General features: G+C 48.6%; 1 protein-coding gene across 2 annotated transcripts in view; it reads left to right on the forward strand.

The window, feature by feature from the left end:
- Nucleotides 1-20,131, forward strand: part of LOC112262757 (probable G-protein coupled receptor 156) — a 37,383-nt gene extending 17,252 nt beyond the window's left edge. Inside the window, exons 3-9 of one of the 2 annotated variants that reach the window (XM_042319814.1) lie at nt 12,694-12,821; nt 12,948-13,083; nt 13,314-13,424; nt 15,031-15,252; nt 15,404-15,640; nt 17,354-17,515; nt 17,847-20,131. In XM_042319814.1, coding sequence (XP_042175748.1) covers nt 12,694-12,821; nt 12,948-13,083; nt 13,314-13,424; nt 15,031-15,252; nt 15,404-15,640; nt 17,354-17,515; nt 17,847-19,337 — 2,487 coding nt within the window. In that variant the 3' untranslated portion in view covers nt 19,338-20,131. The remainder of the gene's footprint in view (nt 1-12,693; nt 12,822-12,947; nt 13,084-13,313; nt 13,425-15,030; nt 15,253-15,403; nt 15,641-17,353; nt 17,516-17,846) is intronic. The other variant, XM_024438503.2, reaches the window with a different exon arrangement.
- Nucleotides 20,132-21,620: the final 1,489 nt, after the last annotated feature.

The raw sequence follows: 21,620 nt of genomic DNA on the forward strand, positions 1-21,620 counted from the left end.
ACCTAACCAGTGTGTGTCCATTGGGAAGAGAAAGAACAAATCTTCTGTATCATAGCTTCTCTTGTCTGCTCTGTTTAAAATTCCAGCTTTATTGTTTATTTAATAAATGAAATAAGTGAGAAGGAAAAACATACAGTAAGTGTACTTATTTTGTAAATGGCAAAATAACACAGATTGCTGACTCGTTCAGGAAAATTGATTTCACTTTCTGTTTATTCGCAGGCATGGCATCATTTAGCACTGTACTGTCTGAAGACCAGTTCCATTCTGTCTGTCGGAATGTTTAAGAATCCAGTCACAACCCCATCCGATCACAACTTCTGCGTGGCTTGTATCAACGAGTACTGGAGAACCAATGTCATGTGCCAGTGTCCACTGTGTAAGCAAACATTCCCCAAAAGACCTGAGCCAAAGGTCAATACTTTCATTTCTGAACTGGTTGATCGCTTCTGGGCACGAGGTCAAGGGAATGACACCAACCACTTGGAGCAAGCGGCAGCCAAACCTGGAGCTGGAGAACTGAACTGCGACTTCTGCATTGGAGGGAAGGTCAAGACCATGAAGTCTTGTCTAAATTGTCAGGCTTCACACTGTGAGACTCACCTGGAGACTCATAAGAATGTCCCAGCTTTAAAGAAACACAAGCTGATCAACCCTGTGGGGAATCTTGAAGAATGATTGTGTAAGAGGCATGATAGACCTCTGGAGCAGTTTTGTAAGACTGACCAGACATATGTGTGTCAGTTCTGCACAGAGACTTGACCACAATGCCCACAACATCGTCTCTCTAGTGGACAAAAGCAGGGACATGAAACCTCAGCTGGAAAAGATGGACGTTGATGTGAAGCAAATAATTCAGGGTCGACTGCAGAAAGTTAAGGAGATTAAAGGAACAACACAGTCCAACAAAATAAATGCAGAGAAAGAGAGAAAGGAAAGCTTGAAGATCTTTACAGAATGAATGTGCTCTATTGAGAGTAGCCAGGCTGAGCTTATTGGGGCGGTTGAGGAGAAGCAGAGGAGAGGCAGGCTGAGCTTATTGGGGCGGTTGAGGAGAAGTAGAGGAGAGCCAGGCTGAGCTTATTGGGGCGGTTGAGGAGAAGCAGAAAGCAGAGGAGAGGCAGGCTGAGCTTATTGGGTGGTTGAGAAGAAGCAGAAAGCAGAGGAGAGCTATTTAGAAGAAGCAGAAAGCAGAGGAGGTTTACCATTGGGGCGGTTGAGAAGAAGCAGAAAGCAGAGGAGAGGCAGGCTGAGCTTATTGGGGTGGTTGAGAAGAAGCAGAAAGCAGAGGAGAGCCAGGCAGAGCTTATTGGGGATGAGGTAGGTGAAATGGGTGGGCGGTTGAGAAGAAGCAGAAAGCAGAGGAGAGGCAGGCTGAGCTTATTGGGGTGGTTGAGAAGAAGCAGAAAGCAGAGGAGAGCCAGGCAGAGCTTATTGGGGCGGTTGAGAAGAAGCAGAAAGCAGAGGAGAGGCAGGCTGAGCTTATTGGGGTGGTTGAGAAGAAGCAGAAAGCAGAGGAGAGCCAGGCAGAGCTTATTGGGGCGGTTGAGAAGAAGCAGAAAGCAGAGGAGAGGCAGGCTGAGCTTATTGGGTGGTTGAGAAGAAGCAGAAAGCAGAGGAGAGCCAGGCAGAGCTTATTGGGGCGGTTGAGAAGAAGCAGAAAGCAGAGGAGAGGCAGGCTGAGCTTATTGGGGTGGTTGAGAAGAAGCAGAAAGCAGAGGAGAGCCAGGCAGAGCTTATTGGGGCGGTTGAGGAGAAGCAGAAAGCAGAGGAGAGGCAGGCTGAGCTTATTGGGGTGGTTGAGAAGAAGCAGAAAGCAGAGGAGAGCCAGGCTGAGCTTATTGGGGCGGTTGAGAAGAAGCAGAAAGCAGAGGAGAGGCAGGCTGAGCTTATTGGGGCGGTTGAGAAGAAGCAGAAAGCAGAGGAGAGCCAGGCAGAGCTTATTGGGGCGGTTGAGGAGAAGCAGAGGAGAGGCAGAGGAGAGGCAGAGGAGAGCCAGGCTGAGCTTATTGGGGCAGAGCAGAGGAGGCAGGCTGAGCTTATTGGGGGAGAAGCAGAAAGCAGAGGAGAGCCAGGCAGAGCTTATTGGGGCAGTTGAGGAGAAGCAGAGGAGAGGCAGGCTGAGCTTATTGGGGTGGTTGAGGAGAAGCAGAGGAGAGGCAGGCTGAGCTTATTGGGGTGGTTGAGGAGAAGCAGAAAGCAGAGGAGAGGCAGGCTGAGCTTATTGGGGTGGTTGAGGAGAGGCAGAAAGCAGAGGAGAGGCAGGCTGAGCTTATTGGGGTGGTTGAGGAGAAGCAGAAAGCAGAGGAGAGGCAGGCTGAGCTTATTGGGGCAGTTGAGGGCAGAGAGGAGAATTGGGGTGGTTGAGAGAAGCAGAGGAGAGGCAGGCTGAGCTTATTGGGGTGGTTGAGGAGAGGCAGAAAGCAGAGGAGAGGCAGGCTGAGCTTATTGGGGTGGTTGAGGAGAAGCAGAGGAGAGGCAGGCTGAGCTTATTGGGGCAGTTGAGGAGAAGCAGAAAGCAGAGGAGAGGCAGGCTGAGCTTATTGGGGCAGTTGAGGAGAAGCAGAGGAGAGGCAGGCTGAGCTTATTGGGGTGGTTGAGGAGAAGCAGAGGAGAGGCAGGCTGAGCTTATTGGGGTGGTTGAGGAGAAGCAGAGGAGAGGCAGGCTGAGCTTATTGGGGCGGTTGAGGAGAAGCAGAGGAGAGGCAGGCTGAGCTTATTGGGGTGGTTGAGGAGAGGCAGAAAGCAGAGGAGAGGCAGGCTGAGCTTATTGGGGTGGTTGAGGAGAAGCAGAGGAGAGGCAGGCTGAGCTTATTGGGGCGGTTGAGAAGAAGCAGAAAGCAGAGGAGAGCCAGGCAGAGCTTATTGGGGCGGTTGAGGAGAAGCAGAGGAGAGGCAGAGGAGAGGCAGAGGAGAGCCAGGCTGAGCTTATTGGGGCGGTTGAGGAGAAGCAGAGGAGAGGCAGAGGAGAGGCAGAGGAGAGGCAGGCTGAGCTTATTGGGGCGGTTGAGGAGAAGCAGAAAGCAGAGGAGAGGCAGAGGAGAGGCAGAGGAGAGGCAGAGGAGAGGCAGGCTGAGCTTATTGGGGTGGTTGAGAAGAAGCAGAAAGCAGAGGAGAGCCAGGCAGAGCTTATTGGGGCGGTTGAGGAGAAGCAGAAAGCAGAGGAGAGGCAGGCTGAGCTTATTGGGGTGGTTGAGAAGAAGCAGAAAGCAGAGGAGAGCCAGGCTGAGCTTATTGGGGCGGTTGAGAAGAAGCAAGAAGCTTATTGGGGCGGTTGAGGAGCAGAAAGCAGAGGAGAGGCAGGCTGAGCTTATTGGGGCGGTTGAGAAGAAGCAGAAAGCAGAGGAGAGCCAGGCAGAGCTTATTGGGGCGGTTGAGGAGAAGCAGAGGAGAGGCAGAGGAGAGGCAGAGGAGAGCCAGGCTGAGCTTATTGGGGCGGTTGAGGAGAAGCAGAGGAGAGGCAGAGGAGAGGCAGAGGAGAGCCAGGCTGAGCTTATTGGGGCGGTTGAGGAGAAGCAGAAAGCAGAGGAGAGGCAGGCTGAGCTTATTGGGGTGGTTGAGAAGAAGCAGGAAGCAGAGGAGAGCCAGGCTGAGCTTATTGGGGCGGTTGAGAAGAAGCAGAAAGCAGAGGAGAGGCAGGCTGAGCTTATTGGGGCGGTTGAGAAGAAGCAGAAAGCAGAGGAGAGCCAGGCAGAGCTTATTGGGGCGGTTGAGGAGAAGCAGAGGAGAGGCAGAGGAGAGGCAGAGGAGAGGCAGAGGAGAGCCAGGCTGAGCTTATTGGGGCGGTTGAGGAGAAGCAGAAAGCAGAGGAGAGCCAGGCAGAGCTTATTGGGGCGGTTGAGGAGAAGCAGAGGAGAGGCAGGCTGAGCTTATTGGGGTGGTTGAGGAGAAGCAGAGGAGAGGCAGGCTGAGCTTATTGGGGCGGTTGAGGAGAAGCAGAAAGCAGAGGAGAGGCAGGCTGAGCTTATTGGGGTGGTTGAGGAGAAGCAGAGGAGAGGCAGGCTGAGCTTATTGGGGCGGTTGAGGAGAAGCAGAGGAGAGGCAGGCTGAGCTTATTGGGGCGGTTGAGGAGAAGCAGAGGAGAGGCAGGCTGAGCTTATTGGGGCGGTTGAGGAGAAGCAGAAAGCAGAGGAGAGCCAGGCAGAGCTTATTGGGGTGGTTGAGGAGAAGCAGAGGAGAGGCAGGCTGAGCTTATTGGGGTGGTTGAGGAGAAGCAGAAAGCAGAGGAGAGGCAGGCTGAGCTTATTGGGGCGGTTGAGGAGAAGCAGAGGAGAGGCAGGCTGAGCTTATTGGGGCGGTTGAGGAGAAGCAGAGGAGAGGCAGGCTGAGCTTATTGGGGCGGTTGAGGAGAAGCAGAGGAGAGGCAGGCTGAGCTTATTGGGGCGGTTGAGGAGAAGCAGAGGAGAGGCAGGCTGAGCTTATTGGGGGTTGAGGAAGCGGTTGAGGAGAAGCAGAAAGCAGAGGAGAGGCAGGCTGAGCTTATTGGGGTGGTTGAGGAGAAGCAGAGGAGAGGCAGGCTGAGCTTATTGGGGCGGTTGAGGAGAAGCAGAGGAGAGGCAGGCTGAGCTTATTGGGGCGGTTGAGGAGAAGCAGAGGAGAGGCAGGCTGAGCTTATTGGGGCGGTTGAGGAGAAGCAGAAAGCAGAGGAGAGGCAGGCTGAGCTTATTGGGGCGGTTGAGGAGAAGCAGAGGAGAGGCAGGCTGAGCTTATTGGGGCGGTTGAGGAGAAGCAGAGGAGAGGCAGGCTGAGCTTATTGGGGCGGTTGAGGAGAAGCAGAAAGCAGAGGAGAGGCAGGCTGAGCTTATTGGGGCGGTTGAGGAGAAGCAGAGGAGAGGCAGGCTGAGCTTATTGGGGCGGTTGAGGAGAAGCAGAGGAGAGGCAGGCTGAGCTTATTGGGGTGGTTGAGGAGAAGCAGAGGAGAGGCAGGCTGAGCTTATTGGGGCGGTTGAGGAGAAGCAGAGGAGAGGCAGGCTGAGCTTATTGGGGTGGTTGAGGAGAAGCAGAAAGCAGAGGAGAGGCAGGCTGAGCTTATTGGGGCGGTTGAGGAGAAGCAGAGGAGAGGCAGGCTGAGCTTATTGGGGCGGTTGAGGAGAAGCAGAGGAGAGGCAGGCTGAGCTTATTGGGGCGGTTGAGGAGAAGCAGAGGAGAGGCAGGCTGAGCTTATTGGGGCGGTTGAGGAGAAGCAGAGGAGAGGCAGGCTGAGCTTATTGGGGTGGTTGAGGAGAAGCAGAGGAGAGGCAGGCTGAGCTTATTGGGGCGGTTGAGAAGAAGCAGAGGAGAGGCAGGCAGGCTGAGCTTATTGGGGTGGTTGAGGAGAAGCAGAAAGCAGAGGAGAGGCAGGCTGAGCTTATTGGGGTGGTTGAGGAGAAGCAGAAAGCAGAGGAGAGGCAGGCTGAGCTTATTGGGGCGGTTGAGGAGAAGCAGAGGAGAGGCAGGCTGAGCTTATTGGGGTGGTTGAGGAGAAGCAGAGGAGAGGCAGGCTGAGCTTATTGGGGTGGTTGAGGAGAAGCAGAGGAGAGGCAGGCTGAGCTTATTGGGGTGGTTGAGGAGAAGCAGAGGAGAGGCAGGCTGAGCTTATTGGGGTGGTTGAGGAGAAGCAGAGGAGAGGCAGGCTGAGCTTATTGGGGCGGTTGAGGAGAAGCAGAGGAGAGGCAGGCTGAGCTTATTGGGGTGGTTGAGGAGAAGCAGAGGAGAGGCAGGCTGAGCTTATTGGGGCGGTTGAGAAGAAGCAGAAAGCAGAGGAGAGGCAGGCTGAGCTTATTGGGGTGGTTGAGGAGAAGCAGAAAGCAGGGAGAGGCAGGCTGAGCTTATTGGGGCGGTTGAGAAGAAGCAGAAAGCAGAGGAGAGGCAGGCTGAGCTTATTGGGGTGGTTGAGGAGAAGCAGAAAGCAGAGGAGAGGCAGGCTGAGCTTATTGGGGTGGTTGAGGAGAAGCAGAGGAGAGGCAGGCTGAGCTTATTGGGGTGGTTGAGAAGAAGCAGAAAGCAGAGGAGAGCCAGGCTGAGCTTATTGGGGCGGTTGAGGAGAAGCAGAAAGCAGAGTGATTGAATGATTAGAATAGTCCGCCCTGAAACATATAATTTTATGGAATTGATTAGAATGTATAAAAACATAATCAATTAATAGTCCTAGTCAGAATTAGGGTAAAACAATATGTCTTTATGGTATTATAAACACAGACTGTCTGAGCTTGGTGCCGATCTGACTAGAGATTTGGGAGAGAACGGGGAGTACGTCTCAAGGACAAGGTCACTATCTCTGTCGGCTGGGTAGTGAGACAGACAATGTGTGCGTATGTTTGTGTGTATGTGTGTGCGTGTGTGTGTGTGTGTGTGTGCGTGCGTATGTTTGTGTGAATGTGTGGGCGTGAGAAGTCAGTATAAAATGAATTGATTTGTATTCTTGACTTCAGAACGTTCCCGTGAATAAGCATTTGACTGTGGGAGACTGGGCCTCTGTCTGTTTTCATTTCTATCAGTATCTTACAAATCCTGACATAGCAGACTGAGTAATCACAATTAAATTGGGTTATGAACCCAAAGAACAAAATTCTCTTATCAATTTCCTTGTCCCATCACGCTGTAGTGACTCCTTGTGGCAGGGCGGGCACATGCAAGCTGACTCTGGTCGCCAGCTGGACGGTGTTTCCTCTGACACATTGGCGTGTCTAGAAGCAGTGCGGCTTGGCAGGGTCGTGTTTCGGGGGATGCAGGGCTCTCGACCTTCGCCTCTTATGAGTCCGTAGGGGAGTTGCAGCGATGGGACAAGACTGTAACTACTAATTGGATATCACGAAATTGGGGAGAAAAAAGGGGTAAAGGTACAAACAAACAAAAAAATGTCCCAAGCACAATCGAGCAAACACCCCCTCTTCCTTCTTAATCTAACCTCTCAATCTTGGTCCACCGATCTTTCTTTGGAGGGCATATAAATGCCGACCCTTGGGAACTTGCGTCTTCATCTGCCGACAGCGATGGCCACTCTGACCTGGATTGGGAGGGGTCACAGTCCAAATGTGCATTTGGGCACTCTGATTAGTGGAAACCAGGAGGTTGTGATAGACAGCTGAGAAGGGGAGAAATCACCCTAATGAGTCTGTGGGGAAAGTCACCGTCATATGCATGGCCTTTCTTACAGGTTATTTCATTTGTGCTGCATTGCGTCTGTTGTACGTTATGTTTAGGGCCTTGTGTCTTGCACAATCATGTGACATGCCTGGATTTGAACCAATGTTCAAAGATTTTTCATCAAACTGTCCCTATTTCTTTTTATATCAGATGGTCAAGCACCATCCTCAGAGAATTGCTTAAATATTTGTTGTAATTCTCATTTATGGATAACGCTTTTAAATGCAGGATAAAAGCTTGTTATGTCACATGATTGCTCAGAACACAGGGCCTTAGTTATGTTGAGGTTTAATCAAGCTTCAACACCTGTCACAGCCCAGTTCTAAATATCGTGAAGGGGAGAAATACAGTTCAATTGAGTTTTTGTATTACATTACACTTCACTGTGTTATGCTGATTGACACATTGAACAAGTGGGAATGTCCTCACAGTGCCCTTTCTTGTTTTTATCTCTGAATAAATATTTGTTCCTAAACACCATATTTCTGAATAAAATCTAAAACCATAATGATACGTTAGTACCACTGTTTACATGTATTGCGAAAGCTAGTTGGGCATAACTGCGTAGTGTGGTTGTCTACAACCGTACACTAGAGAAAAAATGACAGTAAAAAATCCTGGTGTCAAGAGCCAAGAGATTTCATAAAGTCCCATGTGGTTTTTTGTTGGATGTCTTCCCAGACCCAGACATGGCTTCCACCAGCAGCCTGCTGTCTCGGGAACAGTTCCTGTGCCCCATCTGTCTATACATGTTCACTAGCCCAACCCCATGTGGACACAACAAGGACTGCATACATGGGTCCTGGCATACCACCAGCCCGTGTCAGTGTCCCATGTGTAAGCAGAAATTCAGCAGAAGACCTGATCTCAAAGTCAATACTTTCATATCTGAGATGGCCAATCAGGTCAGGAGGTCAGTTGAAACGAGTGCGACTGCTACTTTTTACCCAGGACCAACCGCTGGACCAAGACCAACCCCAAGCTGCCCAATGTGGAGAAGTACCCTGTGACGTCTGCACTGGGAGGAAATGCAAGGCCTTGAAGTCCTGCCTGGAGTGTCGGGCCTCTTACTGTGAGATTCACTTCGTACTCACCACGTACTGACCACCTTCAAGAAACACAACCTGATCAAGCCTGTGATGAACATGGAGCACAGAGTGTGTAAGAGGTAGCAGAAGCTTCTTGAGCTGTTCTGTAGAAGTAACCAGGCATACATGTGTCAGGTATGCACTGAGAAAAGACAGAAGAAACACAACACTGTCCCATTGGAGAAAAAAAAGGAGGCTTCATCTAGCGAACATGGAAGATGTCATGCAGCAGATGATTCAAGGTCGACTGCAGAAAGTGAAGGACATCAAAGACACAGTACAATCAGGCAGAATAAATTCAGAGAGAGATATTAGGGAGAGCTTGGAGGTCTTTACTGCTCTGGTGCGCTCCATTCAGAGAAGCCAGGCTGAGCTCATTGAGGTGATTGGGGAGGAGCAGAAAGGAGCAGAGAGGCAGGCTGAAGGAGAGACACTGAGCCGGAGCAGCTCTCACACACTGAGGACCACCTTCACCTCATCCATAGCTTCCCATCCCTGTGCACCACCTCCTCTCACCAAGAACTGGTCTGAGATCATTGGTCAAAGTGTTGTGTACGTAAGAACAGTAAGGAGAGCTGTGAGTAGAGCTCGGTCCCAGTTTGAGAAGTCACTGAAGATGAAGTGAAAAGATTGTGTGACACAGAACTTACAAGAATTAAGCATGTGCCGTGGATGTGACCCTTGACCCTGATACAGCTCCCCCAAAGTCATCCTCTCTGACAACGGTAAACAAGTGGCCCACGGCAAAACAGCGCTGAACCTCCCTGACAACCCTGAGAGGTTTTACCCTTGTCTCAGTGTCTTGAGGAAGGAGGGCTTTTCCTCAGGGAGGTTCTACTACGAGGTGCTGGTGAAGGGGAAGACCGAGTGGGACATAGGAGTAGGGAGAGAGTCTGTCAACAAGAAAGGAGGGAATAGCCTAAACCCTGAGCGTGGCTACTGGACAGTCGGCCTGAGGAACAGGACTAAGTACTGGGCTCTGCAGACCCCCCTGTCCCACTGCCACTGGTCGAGAAGCACCAGAGGGTGGGCGTGTATGTAGACTGGGAAGGGGGGCATGATGTGGAGTCCAGGTCTCATATCTACTCATTCAAAGTTACATCTTCGCAGAGAGACTCTGTCCATACTTCACAACCCCTGAAAGAGTAATGGTGGGGTCAGCGCCATTGGTGATCTCTCCCGTCAGTGACCTCATCTCCTCACCTTAAACTTCCACCTCTACTTAGAAGAGGACACTGAGGCCTTTTCTCATTTGCATTTGCGCAACTCCTGCATCCTCTGTACTCTCTCTCCTCTGTCCTCTCTCTCCTCTGTCCTCTCTCTCCTCTGTACTCTCTCTTCTCTGTACTCTCTCTCCTCTGTACTCTCTCTTCTCTGTACTCTCTCTCCTATGTACTCTCTCTCCTCTGTCCTCTCTCTCTTCTGTCCTTTCTCTCCTCTGTCCTCTCTCTCCTCTGTCCTTTCTCTCCTCTGTCCTTTCTCTCCTCTGTCCTTTCTCTCCTCTGTCCTTTCTCTCCCCTGTCTTCTCTCTCCTCTGTCCTCTCTCTCCTCTGTCCTCTCTCCTCTGTCCTCTCTCTCCTCTGTCCTCTCTCTCCTCTGTCCTCTCTCCCTCTGTCCTCTCTCTCCTCTGTCCTCTCTCTCCTCTGTCCTCTCTCCTCTGTACTCTCTCTCCTCTGTACCTCTCTCTCCTCTGTCCTCTCTCTCCTCTGTCCTCTCTCTCCTCTGCACTCTCTCCTCTGTCCTCTCTCTCATCTGTACTCTCTCTCCTCTGTCCTCTCTGCTCTGTACTCTCTCTCCTCTGTACTCTCTCTCCTCTGTCCTCTCTCTCTGAGGGTCCTCTCGCTCCTCTGTCCTCTCTCCTCTGTCCTCTCTCCTCTGTCCTCTCTCTCCTCTGTCCTCTCTCCTCTGTCCTCTCTCTCCTCTGTCCTCTCTCTCCTCGGTACTCTCTGTCCTCTCTCTCCTCTGTACTCTCTCTCCTCTGTCCTCTCTCCTGTGTACTCTCCTCTGTCCTCAGTCTCCCCTGTACTCTCTCCTCTGTACTCTCTCTCCTCTGTACTCTCTCCTCTGTCCTCTCTCTCCTCTGTACTCTCTCCTCTGTACTCTCTCTCCTCTGTCCTCTCTCCTCTGTCCACTCTCTCCTCTGTACTCTCTCTCCTCTGTCCTCTCTCCTCTGTCCTCTTCTCTGTCCTCTCTCTCCTCTGTCCTCTCTCTCCTCTGTACTCTCTCTCCTCTATCCTCTCTCCTCTGTCCTCTCTCCTCTGTCCTCTCTCTCCTCTGTCCTCTCTCTCCTCTGTCCTCTCTCTCCTCTGTCCTCTCTCTCCTCTGTCCTCTCTCTCCTCTCTCCTCTCCTCTGTCCTCTCTTCTCTGTCCTCTCTCCTCTGTACTCTCTCTCCTCTGTCCTCTCTCCTCTGTCCTCTCTCCTCTGTACTCTCTCTCCTCTGTACTCTCTCTCCTCTGTACTCTCTCTCCTCTGTCCTCTCTCCTCTGTACTCTCCTCTGTCCTCTCTCTCCTCTGTCCTCTCTCTCCTCTGTACTCTCTCTCCTCTGTCCTCTCTCTCCTCTGTCCTCTCTCTCCTCTGTCCTCTCTCTCCTCTGTCCTCTCTCTCCTCTGTCCTCTCTCTCCTCTGTCCTCTCTCTCCTCTGTCCTCTCTCCCCTCTGTCCTCTCTCCTCTGTACTCTCTCTCCTCTGTCCTCTCTCCCCTCTGTCCTCTCTCCTCTGTACTCTCTCTTCTCTGTACTCTCTGTCATCTGTCCTCTCTCTCCTCGGTACTCTCTCTCCTCGGTACTCTCTCTCCTCTGTACTCTCTCTCCTCTGTCCTCTCTCTCCTCTGTCCTCTCTCTTCTCTGTCCTCTCTCTCCTCTGTCCTCTCTCTCCTCTGTCCTCTCTCTCCTCTGTCCTCTCTCTCCTCTGTACTCTCTCTCCTCTGTCCTCTCTCCTCTGTACTCTCTCTCCTCTGTACTCTCTCTCGTCTGTCCTCTCTCCGAGGGTCCTCTCGCTCCTCTGTCCTCTCTCCTCTCTCCTCTGTACTCTCTCCTCTGTACTCTCTCTCCTCTGTACTCTCTCTCCTCTGTACTCTCTCTCCTCTGTCCTCTCTCCTCTGTCCTCTCTCCTCTGTCCTCTCTCCTCTGTCCTCTCTCTCCTCTGTACTCTCTATCCTCTGTCCTCTCTCCTCTGTTCTCTCCTCTGTACTCTCTCTCCTCTGTACTCTCTCCTCTGTACTCTCTCTTCTCTGTACTCTCTGTCATCTGTCCTCTCTCTCCTCGGTACTCTCTCTCCTCGGTACTCTCTCTCCTCTGTACTCTCTCTCCTCTGTCCTCTCTCTCTCCTCTGTCCTCTCTCTTCTCTGTCCTCTCTCTCCTCTGTCCTCTCTCTCCTCTGTCCTCTCTCTCCTCTGTCCTCTCTCTCCTCTGTCCTCTCTCTCCTCTGTACTCTCTCTCCTCTGTCCTCTCTCCTCTGTACTCTCTCTCCTCTGTACTCTCTCTCGTCTGTCCTCTCTCCGAGGGTCCTCTCGCTCCTCTGTCCTCTCTCCTCCTCTGTACTCTCTCCTCTGTACTCTCTCTCCTCTGTACTCTCTCTCCTCTGTACTCTCTCTCCTCTGTCCTCTCTCCTCTGTCCTCTCTCCTCTGTCCTCTCTCCTCTGTCCTCTCTCTCCTCTGTACTCTCTATCCTCTGTCCTCTCTCCTCTGTTCTCTCCTCTGTACTCTCTCTCCTCTGTACTCTCTCCTCTGTACTCTCTCTCCTCTGTACTCTCTCCTCTGTACTCTCTCTCCTCTGTACTCTCTCCTCTGTCCTCTCTCCTCTGTCCTCTCTCCTCTGTCCTTTCTCTCCTCTGTCCTCTCTCTCCTCTGTACTCTCTCTCCTCTGTACTCTCTCTCCTCCGTCCTCTCTCCTCTGTCCTCTGTCCTCTCTCTCCTCCGTCCTCTCTCCTCTGTCCTCTCTCTCCTCCGTCCTCTCTCCTCTGTCCTCTGTCCTCTGTCCTCTGTCCTCTCTCCTCTGTCCTCTGTCCTCTCTCTCCTCTGTCCTCTCTCTCCTCTGTCCTCCTCTCCTCTGTCCTCTCTCTCCTCTGTCCTCTCTCCCTCTGTCCTCTCTCCTCTCCCTCTGTACTCTCTCCTCTGTACTCTCTCTCCTCTGTACTCTCTCTCCTCTGTACTCTCTCTCCTCTGTCCTCTCTCCTCTGTCCTCTCTCCTCTGTCCTCTCTCCTCTGTCCTCTCTCTCCTCTGTCCTCTCTCCTCTGTCCTCTCTCTCATCTGTCCTCTCTCTCCTCTCTCCCCTCTGTACTCTCTCCTCTGTACTCTCTCTCCCCTCTGTACTCTCTCCTCTGTACTCTCTCTCCTCTGTCCTCTCTCTCCTCTGTACTCTCTCTCATCTGTCATCTCTCTCCTCTGTACTCTCTCTCCTCTATCCTCTCTCCTCTGTCCTCTCTCTCCTCTGTCCTTGCGACGAACTCCTCATTGAAATGTGATTGATATCTACTGTAGATGGAAGGGGAGCTGCAGAGGCGGTCTCTCTCCCCAGTGCTCTGTGCAGTTGTCTGGACCATGCTCTCCTGTGGCATTTTGCTGGCTTTCTGCTTCCTGCTCTTCACCCTGCGCTTCAAGAACAACAGGTACATGCACACACACATACACAAACCCACGTTTAAAAGCATATGCACTTGCTCAAATCGATAGACAGGCGTGAACAGTTTTACCTTTATTTTGTTGATATGTGTGTGTATTTCTCTCTGTCCCAGGATAGTGAAGATGTCCAGTCCTAACCTTAATGTGTTGACTCTGTGTGGAAGTATCCTCACCTACAGCAGTGGCTTCCTATTTGCTTTTGAGGAACGCACCCACCTACAAGGGGGAGGAGCCAGAGCAATACTCCAGGTAAGACACACCCACTACCCTGCTACACTCTTCCCCTCCGCCCCTCTCCACTCTCAAAACGACACATTCTGTGTAGCGGGTAGAACGTCACATTGACGCAACGCTGATGGCAAAGCAACACAACGCTTATAGTGGAGCTGAAGTATCACACAGACACACACAGACATACACGTTGTTCTGATGATGCCATATTGGGTGATATTATGGGGTGTACCTGTGTTGTATCCTAGGCCAGGATCTGGACATTGTGTATTGGCAGCACTCTGGTATTTGTGCCCATCCTGGGGAAAACATGGCGGCTCTACAGAGTATTCACCCAACGTGTTCCTGACAAGAGAGTGGTAAGCCGTCTGCTCCTCTCACTCTGTCTCTCTGGTCGAGGTGTGTGTTGTGGTGTTGTAACTCGTCACTCCTCCTTTGTGTGCGTGTGTTTAGAGGGGGAGGGTGGAGGGTAAATGCTTGTACTTCTTAGGGCTGCAATCCCGTTAACGGGATCGATATGACAACAGCCAGTGAAAGTGCAGGGCGCCAAATTCAAAACAACAGAAATCTCATAATTAAAATTCCTCAAACATACATTTATCTTATACCGTTTTAAAGGTAATCTTGTTGTTAATCCCACCACGGTGTCCGATTTCAAATAGGCTTTACAGTGAAAGCACCACAAATGATTATGTTAGGTGACCACCAATTCACAGAAAAACAGCCATTTTTCCAGCCAAAGAGAGTCACAAAAAGCACAAATAGAGATAAAATGAATCACTAACCTTTGATGATCTTCATCAGATGACACTCATAGGACTTCATGTTACACAATACATGTATGTTTTGATAAAGTTCAAATTTATATATAAAAAATCTCAGTATAGATTGGCGCGTTAAGTTCACTAGTTACAAAAACATCCGGTGATATTGCAAAGAGCCACATCATTTTACAGAAATACTCATTATAAATGTCGATAAATACAATTCTTAGACATGGAAATATAGACATACCTCTCCTTAATGCAACCGCTTTGTCAGATTTTTTTGTTATAACTTGACGGAAAAAGCAAACCATGCAATAATCTGAGACGGCACTCAGAAAATAAATAAAATTATCCGCCATGTTGGAGTCAACAGAAATCAGAAATCACATTATAGATTTTCCCTTACCTTTGACGATCTTCATCAAAATGCACTCCCAGTTCCTAGTTCCACAATAAATGCTTGATTTGTCCATTATTTATGTCCAAGTAGCTACTTTTGTTAGCGCGTTTAGTACAGAAATCCAAACGCTCGTGCAGGTCCACCCGAATGTCGGACGAAAACTTCAAAAAGTTATATTACAGGTCGAAGAAACTTGTCAAACTAAGTATAGAATCAATCTTTAGGATGTTATCATAAATCTTCAATAAAGTTCCAACCGGAGAATTCCTATGTCTGTAGAGAAGCCATGGAACGCAGGTTGCTATCATGTGAAATGCGTGTGACCAGGACCTGGCTCTCTGCCAGACAACTGACTCAAAGAGCTCCCATCTGGCTCCACAACACAGTAGAAGCCTCATTCAAGTTTCTAAAGACGGTTGCCATCTAGTGGAAGCCCTAGGAAGTAGCAACTTCATCCATATCCCACTGTGTATTCAATAGGGGCTGGGTTGAAAATCGACCAACCTCAGATATCCCACTTCCTGTTTGGATTTCTTCTCAGGTTTTTGCCTGCCATATGAGTTCTGTTATACTCCAAGACATCACTCAAACAGTTTTAGAAACTTCAGAATGTTTTCTATCCAATACTAATAATAATATGCATATATTAGTAACCGGGACTGAGGAGCAGGCCTGTTGACTCTGGGCACCTTTCATCCAAGCTACTCAATACTGCCCCTGCAGCCATAAGAAGTTAAATGATCTGTGTGTCACAGAGTGTATGTGTTGCATGGTGTATTACTGAACTATGTGTTTCAGATCATCAGAGACATCCAGTTGATGGGCTTGGTATCTCTGTTGATTCTGCTGGACCTGCTGGTTCTGACCGCCTGGAGTCTAACCGACCCAGTCAAATGTGCTCGGTCCATTGGGGCTGTGGTCAAGGTGGTGGAGAGGGACATGTCCTACTCTCTGTCTCAGCTGGACTCCTGCTCCTCTCTCTACTCAGACCTGTGGCATATCCTCCTCGCCGTGATGAAGGTAAAGCATATAACTGGGAGAAATACTCAGATACACATAAGAGAGCAAATAGTTGCTGTTTCCCCTGAGTTTGTGTGGGGTTGTCATGGTAAACATGTCATGAACGTTAATGTGGTTGTGTGGTTGTGTGGTTGTGTTGCGGTCTCTCCAGGGTGGCCTGCTCCTATATGGGACCTACCTGGCTGGTCTCACCAGCAACGTCAGCCTCCCTCCGGTCAACCAGTCCCCCACCATCATGACCGCGGTCAGCCTGGTCACCCTGTCCACGGCAGTAGGGGTCCCGGTGTCACGGTTCCTGCATGCCTGGCCCAACGTGGTCTATAGTATGGTGGCTGGGGCCATCTTCATCTGTACCCTCGCCACCAACTGTATGCTGTTTGTACCTCAGGTGAGAGAGACAGTTAGCGCACATCACTAGGGGTATGCCGAGTACTCTGACAAAACGAGTATTGTAACGGATATGGAGAATATTCCGAATATCTAATGATCCGTGATCGGAAAAAAGTTATTTTCAGCTGCCAGCACGCATTTCTCTTTCACTAAAATAGTGTGAAGCGCTGTGTGCTCTAAACAACTATTGTCTATTTTTTCTGTCTGTAAAGTACCGGTTGAGCCTGCGACAACAATTGGATTAGAACAAGCCGTATAACAAGCCCATGCTTTCTTGCTATTATTATTTATTCTGGACCAGACATGTTTACAGAGTGACGGATTATTAGAAAATAAAATGACAAGTGTAGATTGTTTATTTTGATTGTACAAATGTTGTGGCATAAGTGTCAGGGGAGAAGTTTTGCTCCTCTGTAAAGTTAAACAGTACATGGGGCAAGTGAATTAGCCTATCTTAGAATAAATGCAGGCAGTAGTAGCCAGCCATGTATTAGGCATGTTTTTTTGCCTATTTTGTTGTTAATTCAATAAGACTAAGTAAGAAAATCGTGCATGTTCATCTATCGGGGTCGTATAACAATGTGTGTGAATGAGTGAAGGAACATAACAATGTACTCTGAGTGATAGCAGAGTAATGAAGGAACATAACAATGTACTCTGAGTGATAGCAGAGTAATGAAGGAACATAACAATGTACTCTGAGTGATAGCACAGTAATGAAGGAACATAACAATGTACTCTGAGTGATAGCACAGTAATGAAGGAACATAACAATGTACTCTGAGTGATAGCACAGTAATGAAGGAACATAACAATGTACTCTGAGTGATAGCACAGTAATGTGCACTTGATGTATAGGCTTTACCGGCATTTAAACAACTAGCTCTCAGTCTCACTAAAGAAGTAGACATCCATGTTTCTCAAATGTCACATTTCGAAATGTTCAAGGTTAAGTTTAGGCATTAACTCTGAATGGTTAAGGTAAGGGATAGTCTTAAAACAACAATTCAAAAAACACAACTTTCTATCACTGGATTTGAACTTGCAACCTTTGGCATCAGAGGCAGATGCTTATGCCCATCCACCATTCCTGTCCACAATACCCTGAAACCTACTTGAAGGTAACAGTGCTCACGGTTGCCCCTAGTGGTCAGTTTCCACGTCATCTCCCAACGTCCTCAGACATGGATGGACGTTGAATTCTGACTTGTATCACAGGTGACCTGTGGTTTTACAATCATGAGTAAATCAAATTACGAGTATCAAGTGTGATAAAAACAGTTAATATTACAAATACGAGTATGATGCGATCGATGTGCCCCTACACATCACAGACAGACAGACAGAAACCCCCAGGCCCAATTTGAGATTTGAGTGGCTACGTGAGTGTTTCCCATACCTTGCCATTGTGTGTGTGTGTGTGTGTGTGTGTTAACACTGGAGTGTGACTCATACAAACACACATTGGATCTCCATGAGTCAACATGGTGCAGCCTGCCCCAACACATTAATGACTCCCCATAAGTAGCTGGTGGTCAGCTGATGCAATGATACAGGAATGCATCCTGGACGGAAAGGAAGTGCCACACCCCTGGAGATTCCAAGGGTGTGGCACACTTGTCTGACAGTTATCCGACTATCTATCATAATCCCCCTCTTTCTCTACCTTGGCCTCCCTTTCTTCCCCCCCCTCTTTCTCCCCTCTTTCCAGTTGACCCAGTGGCGTCGGTTTGAGGAGGAGCACAACAACCCTAGTCAAATGGCAAAGTACTTCAGCAGCCCCAGTAAGAGTGTCCAGTCTGTCTACAGCCAGGATGAGATCTACTACCTCCTGGGGGAGAACAACTCCATGAAGAGGCTCCTCAATGAGGTAGTCAGTGTGTAGGCAATGTAGTATTTTATCCCTCACTTGCCCTCTAATGGTTATACAAGGTGGTGAATCTCCCCCTTACTGAATAAAATGGTCCCTACATGGTCCTGTATTCAACATAATCTCTGTGACTCCTCAACACTAGAATACATACCTACCTAAACTAATTTGCTTTGTATTCTGAGTACTCTTCTATTCATCACTAACTTCCCATATAACCTTTAACCCTACACGCATCTTTAACCTTTCACCCAACTCTTTAGGTCCCAGATTGTTGTTGATAATGTTTTTTGTATTGAAGGGGATTTTAAAGCTTGTTGTTGTCATTTTGCAGAAGAATGCTGTGATTGACAGTCTGCAGGAGCAGGTGAACAATGCCAAAGACAAGCTACTGTGCCTCATGTCCAGTAGCCACCCCCACGAGGACCAGGAAATTGACTCTTCCACCACCAACCTCCACTCCTCATTCACCCAGACCATAGTTGTGCAGTCTGACTGCCTTCCAACTCCCCTGCCACACAGGGACATAGCAGAACCTCCCCTCTCTTCTCCTACCTTTTCTGCACCTCCTATGTCTGCTCCTCCCACTACTTCTACTGTCTATACACCTTCTTCTGATTCTCCCTCTACTCCTTCACCTGCCCTCTATCCTCCCCCAGGGGATGGTGTGAATGTTAAACAGTGGAGTGTAGAATTTGGTCAAGACATCCAGGGTGCAGGGATGGAGACTGAGACAGGGTGGTGTAAGGTTGAGGGGGCTGGGTCCCAGCAGCCGTGTGGAGGGGTGAGGTCTAACCTCCCAGTCTCCCCTAAGCCCTCTGTCTTCTCCAGGACAGGAGTCAGGACACCAGGGAAGAGGGCAGGGACAAAAACCACACCCTCCTGTCAGTCAAACTATGTCACTACTTCTTCCCATCTCTTTCCGGTGGGAAAGTCAGAACCCTCAGGTTGCCATGGCCATCCCGTGTTGCCAAGGGTTACAAGCGTCAGGCCGGCAGGGTTTGTGAGCAGTGAGCATCTGCAGGAGATCCTCCAGGAACTGAGTGTGGTCCCTGTCATGGAAACGGCCCTCCGCTCACCCAATCACAGGAGGGGGATCAGGAGACCCACTCTGCCCTCCCCGACCGACCCCTCAGTCCGCTCTCCTCTCTCCCTCCATGCCCCTCGCACCCATCATCCCCCTCCCTTCTTCCGCTACCCCAGTATATCCCCCTACGTGATGAGGAAACGCAGACCTCCATTCCATCAACCCAGAGGGGGGCCTCCGCCCTGTTACTACCCAGGGTCAGAGACTCCTCGCTGGGGAAGGAGGAGGGATGCTGGATCCTTACATCTAGATAAGCACCCAACAAAAACACAACCCCAGCTCGAGCCTGTTGGCACAGAGACCAGTCCCTTCCGCCCTGAAGACAGTGATTCAGAAGAATGGGAAGAGGCAGGGCATAGAGCAACAAATAGGTGTGGGAGGCATGGCTCGAGGTGGGAGCACCGGCTACCACCCCCTCGAAAATGCTCCATCACCCCCTTCTCAGGACACACCCACCCAGGCCCTTCAAACGGGGAGGGGGGCGGTGAGGGAGGGCTAGACCGAGACCGTGGCAGGGACTCTTATGGTTACTGGGACTCAGACTCCAGCAGCTCAGCTGACTACTGCTACTACCACCGACCCTACTGCGATGCCTGCCTGCCACACGGCTACCACCCCTCCAGCGACAGCTCCTCCTCATACTCCTCGGACAGTGAGTACGGTGGCGTCGCTGGCCTCTGCCGCTGCACACACCCTGTGGTCAACTTCAAGGAAGACCTCAATCCCACCTTCGTATGAGCCTGTCTGGAGCCTCATTTGAATGGGTGCTGCGGAAGAAATCATTCAAGTCAAATTGTGTTGTAATTTACTTTCAATGGCCAGTTCACGGCAGAACAATTGAGTTTACGCACTGTTGTAACGCTATTGAGAAGTAGTAAATTGAGTGTGAACTGATGTAAATGCTTTCCTTGTAGGCCTACCCATCCAACATGGCTATTTAGAAGGCAAAACATCTGACTTTGCATTCATGGTAATGTTCTTCCTTATCTACATGAGGAGTATCCTTGCAACACATTACCTCACAACAATCACCTTAGAAACTCTTTCATTTGGTTGCAAGTGTTTTAGAAATGGGACCAAGTTGGGGTGTGTTGTTCAATGGATTGAGATTGCTGTATGATGTCTGGGATCTGCTTTTAATTGATTGACTTTGTCTTTCATTTATTGCTCTAACTGCCAATGTCTCTAGGTTATGTTATATAAAATGTATATTTGTAGCTAAATATGATACAGTATTTACAGTAGATCATATAGATTGTTACATGTTACAAAAAATTACTTTTATTTATCTGTTACCACATACAGTGAACTCCAAAAGTATTGGGACAGAGACACATGTTTAGTTCTTTTGGATATGTACTCCAGCACTTTTAAATTGAAATTATATAATGACTAGGATGTTAAAGTGCAGAATGTCAGTTTTAATTTCAGGGGATTTTCATCCATATCGAGTAAACCATTTAGAAATTACAGCAATTTTTGTACATAGTCCCCGTATTTTAGGGGACCAAAGGTATAGAGACATTCCAGGTGAAGCTGGTTGAGAGAATGCCAAGAGTATGCAACCCTGTCATCAAGGCAAAGGGTGGCTGCTTTGAAGAATCTCAAATATAAAATATATTTTGATTTGTTTAATAACACTCTTTTTGGTTACTACATGATTCCATATGTGTTATGTCATAGATTTTATATCTTCACTATTATTCTACAATGTAGAAAATAGTAAAAATAAAGAAATACCCTTGAATTAGTAGGTGTGTCCAAACTTTTGACTGGTACTGTATGTATTAAAGTAGTCCAATGACTACAGCAAGCTTGTGACTCTACAAACTTTTGCTTTTTGTTTTTCTTGTGTTTCAGATTATTTTGTGCCCAATAGAAATGAATGGTAAATAATGTATTGTGTCATTTTGGAGTCACTATATATGAGTAGAATGCTTCTAAACACCTCTACATTAATGTGGATGCTACCATGATTGTGGATAGTCCTGAATAAATCATGAATAATGATGAGTGAGAAAGTTACAGACACACACATATCATACCCCCAAGACATTCTAACCTCTCACCATTACAATGACATGGTAGGGTAGCATTTTTTGTGGGGTATGATATTCATGCAACTGTAACGTTCTCATTCATCATTCGTCACGACACATTCAGGACTGTCTGTAATCATGGTAGTATCCACATTAATGTGGAAGTGTTTAGGAACCTATTCTATTCTTATTTACAATAAAAGTGACTCCAAAATGATACAATATATTATTTACCACTTATTTATATTGGGAACTAAATAATCTGAAACACAACAAAAATAAACAGCAAATGCATCCACCAAGTTTGTCGAGTCACAACCTTGATGTAATCATTGCGTGCTAGGAATGTGGGACCAAACACTAAACTTTTGAGTACTTTAATACGCATAAGTGAATTTGTCCCAGTACATTTGGTGTCCTAAAATGGGGGGGTCTATGTACAACAAGTGCTGTAATTTCCCAACGGTTCACCCAATATGGATGAAAATACACTCATTGTATCATTTCAAATCCAAAGTGCTGGAGTACAGAGCCAAAACAACAACAAAAATTGTCACGGCCCCAATACTTTTGGAGCTCATTGTACATACGACAGGTGGCCTGTGTCACATTAATTGGGGAGGAGGGGACCATAGTAATGGCTGGAACAGAATTCATGGAATGGTATTGAACACATTAAACACATGGTTTCCATTAACTCCATTCCAGACATTATTATGAGCCATTCTCCCCTCAGAAGCCTCCTGTCAATACATATGGTAAATTATATGTAGGCCCATTGTAACCATTTTGACTGAGTTGTAATGACTTTTACGCATTTGTTTACCTTTTCAAACATAAAAATCCCTCAATGAATGTTGGTATTTTTATTGATTTGACTGTTTGTGTGCATGCGTGCAAGTGCACAATGTACTGAATGTATTGCATTTTAATTGGAGGCTCTCAAACCATGTACTGCGTACAAACTCCCTGGAATGACGTG

The sequence above is a fragment of the Oncorhynchus tshawytscha genome, linkage group LG03, assembly GCF_018296145.1.
Source record: "Oncorhynchus tshawytscha isolate Ot180627B linkage group LG03, Otsh_v2.0, whole genome shotgun sequence".
NCBI lineage: Eukaryota > Metazoa > Chordata > Actinopteri > Salmoniformes > Salmonidae > Oncorhynchus > Oncorhynchus tshawytscha.